This window comes from Manduca sexta, chromosome 1 (genome assembly GCF_014839805.1).
Source record: "Manduca sexta isolate Smith_Timp_Sample1 chromosome 1, JHU_Msex_v1.0, whole genome shotgun sequence".
In the NCBI taxonomy this organism is placed as follows: Eukaryota; Metazoa; Arthropoda; class Insecta; order Lepidoptera; family Sphingidae; genus Manduca; species Manduca sexta.
The window spans coordinates 1,736,796-1,749,364 of record NC_051115.1 but is presented as its reverse complement, the minus strand read 5'-3'; the positions used below and the strand labels follow the sequence as shown (position 1 = coordinate 1,749,364).

The window sequence follows — 12,569 nt, the reverse complement described above, 5'->3', positions numbered from 1 at the left end:
CTGGGGTCTTTGTTTTATAATATATTTTTTAGATTTTTTTAAGAGGAACAATTCCGTCACACATGATTGTTGCATAACTTTAACCGTTTACAAATCGCACGCAACGGAAGCTCTCAAAAGTAATACATTTTCCCAGTTTTGCATTTTTTTTAACTTCCTCTGCTCCTATTGGTTATAGCGTGATGATATATAGCCTATAGTCTTCCTCGATAAAAGGGCTATCCAACACTAAAAGAATTTTTCAGTTCGAACCGGTAGTTCTTGAGATTAGCGCGTTCAAACAAACAAACTCTTCAGCTTTATACCTAGTCTTGCCATAAATATTGTAATAAAGAAAAAAGAAAATTGTTAACTGCAAATAACATTTATTACTTTTACAGTGTGTCAGTTTAATACATAAATATAAAACAATTAAAAATATAAAAAGCTTATTCGAAGTGGTCTCCATTGGCTGCAATACAGTCCTTTAAACGATGAGGCCAGTTATCAATAGAAGCACGCACTCTTTCCATGGGAAAATTCTTCACTGCCAATCGTATAGATTGTTTTAGGGACTCAAATTATCATGGCGTTTAGAGCAAGCTGTACTCTCTAAAACTGACCACAAATCATAATCCAGCGGATTAAGATCGGGACTAGACGACGGCCAGTCTTCAGCTCTGATGAAGTCCGAAACGTTCGATTCCAACCAAGACTGCGTGGACCGAGCTTTATGACCCGGCGCCGAGTCTTGCTGGAAGGACCATACTTAGTTATTGAACATGGTGATGTTAAGGGGCTTAACTACCTTCTCAAGAATGGTATCTTGATACACTTGTGCCGATGTTTTGATACCTTTTTCACAAAAATATGGCTCAGTCACTCCTTCATAGCTAACACCCCACCAAACCATCACTGAAGTCGGATAATGTCCACGTTGCACTCTGTCGACTAATTGGGAAGCTTCCTTAGAGCTTTGAGCATAAATACGGTCATTTTGTTTGTTAAAATGTTGCTCAATTGTAAAAATTTTCTCATCCGTAAACAAAATTTTTTCTGTGACCTCCCTTTGCGTACCGCTTCAGTAGTTGTTTCGATTTTACCACCCTATTCTTCTTTAAATTATCAGTTAAGAAATGGCCAGTGCGTCTCTTATAGGCTGCAAGTCCTAAGTCATCTTTTAAAATACGCGACATGGTTCTAGGTGCTATCTTCATTTCCCGAGATAAAATCTTTTGCTTTCGGACAGGATTTCTTCGAATTCTTTCCCTTACTGCTTTGACCACCTTTTTCGTACGAACACTACGTGGACGGCCAGATCTTTTTCTGTCACAAACAGAGGAGGTCTCATTGTACCTATTAATAGCCCGGTACACAAACATTTTACTAATACCAAGTGTATGGAGAGTTTTAAAAATTGCATTTGGCTCCATACCTACTTTGTGTAATGCTATCACAGCGATTCGGTTCTCTTTATCACCCCACACCATTTTAATATCGCAAAATATTTTACAATGTATTGGCGCCAAAATGAGAAAACACAATGAACAATCGTATAAAAATGACAGATTCGAAATTCAAATGTAATATTTTTTTATAATTAAGTGTAACAGTATTTATGGCCAGACTAAGTATAATAGTACAGATTCACTAATTGCTAACCGGTTATTGTTTTTATCAACAAATAAAGAACGATCTCTTCTGACATGCAAGTATAGGAACCTAGTTCAGGATTGTACTACAATTTTATACGACCTATAACATGAGCGGTTACATTTGATTACAATAGGCATGGCAAAAACGCCGGTAAGCACGGAAATTCCGTCTAGTCTCTACAAGGTCCATGTAGTATACAACCCCGGATGTTATTTGCATACTGTTTAGCATGATGTTGCGCTCTTCATGCCAGAGACCACACTCCCAAAGTACGTGATGAGCAGATTGTTCAACTTCGTAACTAGGTTTAGAGCATGGGCACGCAGGAGAATCAACCAGCCTGAATGAGAACAGTTTACCCTTAAAATTACCATGGCCAGTAAGGAATTGCCATCCACAATGATCTATTTCCAGCCTTTTTTTACACTAAAACAAAAAAAAAACATTTATATGTAGATATTGCCCAGCAACCGTTACGGGTGTCCCCTAGAGGATCTAGCAAAAGTTTCATCACAATCTGATCAATGGTGTCGGAACGCATAGAGGCTAAACACAAACATTGATTTGTATTTAGATTTAAAAAATAATTAAACACATCATGCATTTTCACCGAAGAGATAGCCAGAGGTGCTACCAAGGCACTTCTTACTATGTGTTTTCATTCCATGATGCCATAAAGTTGAAAATAGTTTTAAATTTACTTTTTAAGCCCTATAGATAGTTCCTTAGCACCAAACTAAACGAACGTTTCCTTACTTACAGATCCGAAAAACACGCTGGCTCACCAAACCGCCCACGACCACAACGTGAATCCAAAACATGAGCAGCCGAAACCCAAAGACGATGACTTCGACGTCAACGAGTACTTCGCTCGTCTCCAAGGCACGAGATACGTCAGCGCCCCCCTGAACAGCCAGATCGAGACCCTCACCACGGAGAACTTCGAGGAGGTCAATCTGGAGACTGCGGAGCCTGAGAGGGAGCAGCAGAGTCTGACGGCGGATATTGCGCAGAATTTTTCTCAACTGCCAACCGTTTTGCCCCACGTTGCTAGTGCTGTTTTTAGCTCCTTCTCGAACATGCTCAGCTTGAAGAGCAGGGAGGTGACGCCTGATGAGAGGGAGAAGGAGGTGCCGCAGGTGGTTCAGGATGTCCCGGCACCGCTGAAGGAGCCGCCTATTGGAGGTAAGCATTCAAAAGCCATACTTCACAGACATAATATAGAGGCATTCGTCAGGAGTGAAGGCATATAACCCGATTCTTACCCGTTCGTAATTTATGTAGGATCTAATTATCATTAGAACGACTTGCAGACCGCATTCATGCTATGAGTACCCATATGTTGCGTCGAGTTACCTTTCGGAAAATTTCATTCTTCACCACTCGTTGGTATGCCAAGTTTAAACTTATGTACTTTGATACTTTCATAAGTTTGTACGGAACCTTCTGTGCGTGAGGACAATCGCACTTGTACCAAATCCCCCCCCCCCCCTCCCTACACCGAATGCACGCTGATACACGGGGGGACATTTGTCGCGGCCCTAGACACACAGTTAAGTGTGTAAACCTCATGGCCAATTCACATTGTGGCCTATGAAGGCTGGCGAACATTTCCTGGCGTTGTCCCCTCCCAACTTTCCTCCAGGACCCTGCAGTCGCTATACCGTAGGAATCCAGTACTCCATTCGCAAGGTTCCCCCGCTGTAGATTGCTGGATCAGATATAAAAAAAATCTCGCAATTACCCGTCTATTTAGTCATTTCGCTAAAGTAGGTTTATGTTCATAGTAGATGTGTTTTCGAAATGTGTCGGAGTGGGATGGGGCGGGGGGGGGGGGGTCAGCTATTTGTTACGTAGCCAGCCGATAATTAACAAAGGATCGCATTAGCCTTAACACAAGATACGTATATAACAAAGGCGTAGTGGATTGTGAAATAATAGTTTCCCACGGCGGGCAAGAACGTGTGGCCTTTCGCGAGTGATCCACGCACGCAACTATGATGTCATCCATTCATGTACAACACTGCCTTGGCTTTTCGGGGGTAGGTAGAGGTGTATAGCTGTGCTGTGTCAGCCCATACAAGATTTAAAATAGGGTTGTTAAATGAAACCATATGTTTTGAAAATAATGTAAAAGTTGCAATTACTGGTGGTAGGTCTCTCATATGTGAGATCGTGTGTAGGTACCATAGCAATGTCTAATTCTTCCGCCAAGCAGCACTGTATAGTCACAGTTCTGTTTTGAACGACATCTTAGCCAGTGTAACTACTGGACGTAATAAGACTCAAAATCTCATGTCTCAGGATGGCAAGCGCAGTGGAATACCAAACAATACTGTGTACTTCAAGGTGTTGGTGTTTCTACTGTTTATGTGCGGTCGTATCGCTTACCATCAGTCGAACGGGAATCTCGTCTCGTCATTCAAAGCAATAAAAAAAATTTTGCTCGAACACTAAATAATGTTTGCCTTTCGATGACCACGCAGGCGCCATCAGTACACAGTTTTGTGTATTAATCACTTCTGTGTAATTCGCTTAGTAACAAAAGTTTGGAATAATCAGCGATATATATGTTCTACGTACTAAATTTGGCGTTCCGAACATTCACTGTGTTCAACTGAATTGAACTGATATCCATTCAAACTGACTTTAATATGGTCAATATTGACAGCTTGTGGTTGTGTACAGAGTGGCGCTCATGATATAAGAACTCGAGTCTAAGTGTAAACCTGGATTTGAATAAAAAATATTTGTCAAATAAGTAAAATTATTTGTTATTCAAGTGAATAAATAGGTTATAACAGTGACATTTCGGTCGCCATTTTAGTTCAGATTTTGAACAAATAGTTTATATGGTCGTTCGTGTCTATAGAATATACGTCAATGATAATATTGTTTTATTTTCGCCTCTTATATGTTATTTTTTAAAGAGTTTTCAAGTATTTATTTTTCTTCTATCAAATCAAAGCTAATGTTTTGTTTTCGAGTCACGAATTATATTATCTAAAGGATAATGCGTAATGCATTACTCAATAAAGCAATTTGGGCAAAATCTACTGTTCGTGTAACGTAGGTCGTAAGGTCACTTGAGGTCATTGTCGTGTTTGTTTTGATGGCCAATATGCTTACCTCGGTGGCGTGCTTGGCGTGCGTCTTGGGTTCAAATCCTGAAATTACGCCACACGGCGAGAAATAGGTCGGCTAGTTGCGCCTCTGCCTACCCCTACGGAGAATGGACGTGAGTGTGCGTGTATACCTCAATGTTTGATGAAAATTAAACCGCCTTCAAAAACAACTAAAAAAAATTACTTAATAGGTACATACTGCCGTGCTAAGCTCAAAAGCGGTATTTTTATCACAGCATTAGTTAAAAAAGTCTATGAATAAGGGAGTTAGATTCCACGAGACGCAGACTAGCTTCAACTTTCTAATAAAATATATTTTATAAACAGGTTACTCGGGAAATAATTATCAGAGCACTACGACTACATCCAATTAAACTTAACTGTACAATGATTACTTATGTTTACGCGAATGTTAGACATTGAAAATAAAACTATTAAACGGATTTTTTCGCGGTTTTTATATTATTATTTTCTCCCGACGTTTCGAAGACTTTGCAGCCTTCATGGTCACGGGGGGGACTGAGGTGTTGTTCATCCGTAAAGTCAAAGTTACTACATCTACCTACATTTTACAAATATACAACTTTTTTAAATTTTAGCTGTTGACGATCCAATCTACGCAGAATGAGCTCACAGTGTCTTCAGGTCTGGCAGCCGGTCTTTTGGGATCCAATTTAATTAAATTTAGAACAGGATCCCCGGCTTGTGCAACCTTCCAACCATCTTCCCTATTGAAATTTGGGTACAACTGTACAGGATAACTTGTCAATGATTATTAATAAATATAGATATGTTATTAGAACGGCGACTTGAACACTCGAAATTGTATTTTTTTTTATACGGGAACAACGACTCTCCCCAATGCACCTGATGCTAAGGAGTGGGATCCAATAGTGTGGAGTGACGAGAGATGATTATCCCTCGACAGATACAATAGGGGACCGGCCTATGCTTGATTTTGTACATTATTCTATATGTAATGGTAAATAATACGAAAAAGAAGCACTCCTGCGAAAACTGCATAAAAATTGGTTAAAAAATGTACAAAAGTGGGCGCGATGTGGGGATATCGCTTCATCTCTTTCTTTTGCACGCGTCGTAATTCCCGATGACGTCACATGTGGGTATTTCGTCTCTTTTCTGTTTCTTGTTAATTAACCCTTTTACCGAAATTCAAAGACTTATAACTTGTTGATTTTTTTCCGGATTTCAATAATTCCTTCTGTTTTATAATTTATATTATGTAAATATTTGATAATAGTAAAGAACAAAAATAAGTCCGGTACGCTATTATGTCTGTTGGGGCCGGATATACACAGGCTGATCCTGGAACGCGACACACGTGGGCCACTATGGCGGGTTTTAACACCTTGTGTGCGGTCGCTATCCGGGCGAATATAAAATATCCTATCATAATTGTGTCGACTGAGGGGTAATCATCTCTCGTCAATCGACATTCTATTGCACCCCACTCCTTACCATCAGGTGCAGTGGGTCCACTTTGTGGTGCACGTACAAAAAAGACAATCGTATCTAAGCGACAAATATACCGAAAATGAATTAAACTAATTTTGGAATCCCCAGATTTTCTTGGGTCGTTTCATCCAGGTCTTGTAGCTCTAGTAAAATTTTAATATCATTAGACTGCGTTTTTATAAAGTAAATAGTTTAATTATTATGAATTTTCTTATTAATATCAAAACTTTAAATCGCTCAAAAATTTACTGATTGTCGCTTAGACATTATTGCGTTTCAAGCATCGATTTTATCTTTATTTGTTGTTAGTAAAATGGAACATAGCGTGGTGTCTTTTTAAGTGTAAGGGTAAACAGAGGTGTAACATACCGACTTTTTTATATTAGGTATCTATAGCGATCCTTGGGTGTTTTAATGGGTATTCGGGGTTCGTATCCCGTGTCGGGTAACACTTTGTTATTAACACGATTTTATTTACTCGTTATGAATTTATTGTGAACTTTCTAAAATATATTTAGAGATAAATATCGTGGTAAAAAACCGAAGTGTTGAACTGGAAATCGAACGTAGAACCTCCTTTCAACAGATTAAATTATACACTACACTAATGAGAATTACCTGCCCATGCTATAAAATCATTAATTAAAATTTCTCCCTTTCCAGGCGGTGGTAACTTCCGAATATCGGCGAAAAAGAAGTACGCACAGATACCTGGTCTCAGTTCAGGGGGACAGCAGACTGGTGTCAACCCAATTCAACCCCCCACCATGCCAGATAATACTCAAAAAGGAAGCGAATCACACATAAACTTCTTTACGGAAGCGACGCAGAATATATACCCAAATATTGGTTATGGTAATGCCAATGTTGGTTCAAATTTTGGAAATCAAAACGTTTTCTCACCTAATGTTGGACAAATTGAAGTAAATACGAATGTAAAAGATGGTTTTAATGCAAAGGAAAGCGGGCTTAACGTGAAAGATGAATTTAATGTAGCGCAAGTCAACCTTAATTTCGCAGAACCAAAGGAAATTGGTGCTAATATGTTTGCACAGAAAGATGGAAATCCCTTGCCACCAAGCCAATATCCAGTGCAAGGATCAACGCCTGTGATCCCTCCTCCTCCAATGTTCTCTAATCGACGAGATGGCCAATCTGCTGGCAAGTCAGTGTTACCACCATCTGTTGCTAGGCGGATATCTGCTAACCATCCGATAATGAAACCCCAAGTCTCTGCTACTACTGTTATAGACAATATCTTTGTACCAACATTTGATCAAACTAACGTACAAACATCGGCCTCACAAGCTCTGCCACCAATGATTCAGGAATCATCCAAACCGCCGATATTTGTGCCAACGTTCCCTGCTTCTTCGGAGAATGTGCCCATTATGCCAATGCCAATCGGACAATCAAATGTATCATCACAGGCTCCAAAACCGCCTATTGGGCCATCTTTTGCACAAACCTTGGATTCCAATATACATACGTCCGAAAGTAACACATCACAACCAGAATTGAGTGCTGTACCAATGTTTACACCAACATCTAGCTTTGCAAAAGATTTCGGACCACCATTATCAGGAATATCGGCAAATGTATCACAGGCCTCAAAACCACCTATTGGTTCAACTTTTCCACCTACCTTGCAATCCACTATATCCGCGCCAGAAAGTAAAACACCACGACCTGAATTGAGTTCTGTACCAATGTTTGCTCTAACCTCTAGTTTTGAAGACGCTCCACCAATATCATCAAGTACTGGCCCGTCTATATTTACACCGACTTTGCCTACAAACACCTTTTCATCTGCAAGTACTGCAACCGGACCGTCAATTTTCACACCATCTTTACCACCGAAAACTACGTCAGAATCTACATCAGCTTCTGAACAAATACCAATGTTTGCCGCCAATATATCTGGTGCAACTGGCTCGTCTATATTTTCACCAACGTTGCCTCCAGCACCAGTATCCACGGTAGCTTCTCAACCAGAAGTACCGATGTATAGCAACGCAACAATATTTGATCCAACCAAAGCTGCTCAACCATCAGCCAATATTGGACCATCACACCAACCCGCACCTCCAACATTTTTCAATCCTCAACACAAACCACAAATGACCCAAGAAAATACTCCAGAAACCAAACCGTTGATTGAACCGCCAAAATCTACTGGAATTTCGAATTACAGGATGACGAAAAAGAGACCTCAGTATTACTCAGGACCTATTGAAGGAGTCGGTGCTATCAGTAACAATGTTAAGCCTGTAATACCTCCTGTTGATGCAGGAGCTTTTCAAGGCGCTTTGTTAGCTCCAGAACCTACTCGACCATTCCCCGTGCAGGCTTTAGAAACTGAATCAGCTACACCTTTTGATATTAGCAAGCCTTTTACTCAACCGGAATACAACACAGCGTTTGATTTGAGTCGGCAAACAACTGAATTATATGATCAACAACCAGAGAAGCAAGAAACAAAAACATTTGGATTAATCGGATCTCTGAAATCGAAACTTAGTTCGATAGATATCAATAAGATACAAAATACCGTGACAACGTTCTTCGATCCTGCTTACAACGAGCCTAAAGTAGAAGGACATAGTGCACGGGAAACAACCCCTTCTGAACAGAATACGTATCAATCATTCGGACAAAGTAATTTTGAGATATTCGTGCCAAGCGTCGATCAAACCAATCAAACTTATAATTATCAGAACACGAGTTATTATAACCAACAATATTATCAACAGAATACTTATAATTATTACGATCAGGGACAAACAAACCCTGCAGCCAGTTATTATCAAAATCCAAATTACCAAACCCAAACTAATACAGGTCCACAGGCAAGCGCGAGTTATACGCAACCAATTGATACAAACGCTGATTATGGACAACCGATTGTAAAAACAGATGCAAACATTCAAAGTGCAGAATTAGAAAGTCATAAAGCAGACGTAAAAGAAATTTCTAGTCAAATTCTAAAGCCTATTGAAACGACACATTCCGATAAAATAGATGATATAAGTAAAACAGAAGTAGTCCAAGAACAAGTAGTTGCAGCTAGTGATTCAAATATTCCAGTAGATATACAGAAGCCAGTCCATGACTTAACTTCAGTCATTGATTTCTCAGCTAAGAGTTTCTTTGATTCACCTATGACTGAAACGCTCAAAGAAGAAACGAAATCTATTGATTTGCTGTACGCTACAGGTGATAAAGCTGAAAAAGATACTAGAAATAAAGATATAAAGTCGAAAATGGATTTTACTTTCAATGATCTTAATGATAGGGGAGAAGACAAGATTTTCGATGAAGTTCTAAGCTCTATAATTGGAGAAGAGTCTCCCATTGGAAGTAAACCACATGCAAAAGCAGAAGGATCTATTAAGCCTATAGAAACAAAACCCTTCTTCCCAGAATTAGTCGAACCGTACCGTCCAATGACATTTATAAGTCCACCGGAAGTTAAGAAAGAGATATTCCCGAGTGCAAGTATTATAAAACCAGGTCCAGACATACAAATACGTGAGACTAACCTTCTGGAATCTTTAACTACTGATGCAATACCCATTGTAGCTGTTTCATCCGTTCCCCTTTTCGGCCTTTCTACAATCATTGCTGATAAATCTAAAGAACATGCTAAAAGTGATCTTAAACCTGCATCCTTATTCGAAGTTCCAAAGGATACATTCTTTGACAAAAACGCAAGTATAAGCTTCTTTGAACACATTCAACCTCCCAAAAAAAATCCAGAAGTGCAAAGCTTAGACCAAACTTCAGCAAATTTGGCGCAGCATTCTGCAGAAATGCAGTATTTGTATGACAATTCCAAAGAGGAGAAAATAAAAAGTGTTTTTGAAGAGAAAGTACCAAGTGCTCCAGAACTATTAGAAGAAGGCGTTTCAGAACTGAGTATATGTGAGACTTGTCGCGAATTCAATAAGCCAGAAGATAAAGAGACAGAAGATCTAACTACACAGCTTATTGAGAACATTACATCTCGCATACAACTGTCTAATCCAGTTGAAGCTCCTTTAACTGAAGGAGATTCAGTTGAAAATAGAACTGAGTTTGACAGCACACAACTGGCAGAGATTAAGCATATTACAGAAGAAACTATAGACACTATCAACGTTCAATCTGCTACAGAACTTCTTGATGATGAAGACAAGGAAATGAATCCTAGGAATTATGGGTGGAGCGATCCTGATTCATATCCTACGAAAGCCTTATCTGACCACGATTACTCTTTCAAACTAGATCCAAACTCCATAGGATTTTTTGGAAACAACTCTTTGTTTTTCGATAATGTGCCGAATAATGCCAGTGATGAAATTAAAGCTGAGTTCAAGAATTCACATGAAGATATGCTGACGAGGCAAGTTAGTGTACCGTCAGCGCCTCCTGCTGAAGATGATACTAAATCAGATGAAACTGGCGGTTTGGATGTTCATTCTATAGAACAAGATGCTAAGAAAGACTTTCCTATTTACGAAGAATTTGTTATAGAGCCTTCTGAGACCGATGATGACAAAATTGAATATAAAGAAAGAGAGAAATCAGAGGATCCGATTCCCGAAATAGATTCATTCACAAATCGCGTCGAGAGGTTCAAGAAAATGGAGGAGCATGTCGAACCGGAAGAAATATTCGACAAGAAATGCCTCTTTGATATCAAACCTAAGAACAGTCCAGCGATTTCAATCGCCTCGTATTTTGATACGGGAAATTATGCAGCAGAGACACATTATAGGAATTCTTTAAATTCTCCGTCAACCAATTTTCACTTCAGTCCCGCGAACATCCCTATGCGGATCCCACCAGGATTCGAAGAAGAGTACCACAGACGCATGAGCGGCATCTCTGTTCAAGATAAAATGGAGTTAGAGAGATTAAAATTAGATATACATTACATACCAGAAACTTCGACGCAAACCCCGCACACTGCTACTGCGACGTATGTTAGCAGCCAGTCGGAAGATACCGAAGTCGGCTTTGACATCAAATCTAACTTAGTGAGTCTAGTCGAAGAAGACTCAAACACTCCAACACCTACTGAAGTTACAGAGCCAGATGAATCGATAAACCAACCTGTCATAAAAGAAGAAAACGCCGCACTACCAGATCCTATAAACTTCTTCTCTAGCGAGCAATCAGACGATGCTCCAGAAACATTTAACCGCCTAGCTAGCTACTTCTCGTCGCCAAAAGAAAACAAATCATTTTTTGATTCAAACCAAAACAAAGCCAACATAAACACAACTAAACCGCACAAGTCTTTTTTTGAGTTGAGCCAGGGTCAAAATCATTATATAGATAGGAACATACCGGACGATAGGCGAGCGATTTTAGACGTAATGGAAGATCTAACCTCAGTCCAAAACATAGTAGTTACTAAAGAACAAATAGTTAGAACTGTCAACTATTTCACAGTAGAATACGATAAAGTTACGTTCGATGAAATCAAAACACAAAAAGACATTGACGATAACTTCACTTCGGTAGTTGACTGTGAATTTTGCTTTAAAAATACATTGAATAATTTGATAGACGGTAAATATAATGTTAGGCAATTAATGAACGATAGTACGGAAAGGAAAAGAGATAGCGAAACTATGGAAAATAATAATGAATCCAGAAAATCGGTCACGTTGAATTTGGAGTCGTATGAATTGCACGATGACGCTAAAGATGGAGTTACTGTTGTTCACGAGGTATCGTCATTTGATTATAAGCTTTACGTATCTATAAGCAATTTATGTATTAATAACTAATAGTTTTGATTGCTAAAATTTTGGGATATATCATTTTGACATTGCGTTACTAAATGAAACCACATACATATCTACTTGAAAATAACACTTTACAATAAGTTATTTGAGCCTTAGATGTACAATAAAAAAGTGTAATTTTCGAGCAAAATAAATCCATTAAAAAGTCATTTTAATTTTGCGCGCTCTAATGCTAGTACTACTCTAAGAGAATTCGTCGCAGCAACATCATACTTTCAGACAGAAATACACCCACGCACACGTCATATTCGTACTAAACTATAAAATTATCAAAAAAATCAGAAAACTAAAACCAGGACTTTTGGTGAAAATATTAATTATTGATGGGTGATTTTTGGCACAATGTCAGCAAAGGTGAAGACGAGTATGTGGTTTCATTTAGTAACGCAATGTCAAAATAACCTTTTATATTTAAAATCAGCTCTTTTTTCTATGTTTTTTTAACCAAGTTAAAAATATTCGAAAAAATGCCGCTTAAGTCAACTGTAGATTTTATCCTGTAAATATTGTATATCTTTTAACTAATGATTAAGAA

General features: G+C 38.8%; 1 protein-coding gene across 4 annotated transcripts in view; it reads left to right on the top strand.

The window, feature by feature from the left end:
• The window catches only part of LOC115453808, a 124,063-nt gene that overhangs the window by 94,232 nt on the left and 17,262 nt on the right, over nt 1–12,569 (top strand). For all 4 annotated transcript variants that reach the window (XM_037440552.1, XM_037440525.1, XM_037440474.1 and 1 more), the window contains exons 2-3: nt 2,398–2,820; nt 6,900–11,956. In XM_037440552.1, the coding sequence (XP_037296449.1) occupies nt 2,398–2,820; nt 6,900–11,956 (5,480 nt within the window). The remainder of the gene's footprint in view (nt 1–2,397; nt 2,821–6,899; nt 11,957–12,569) is intronic.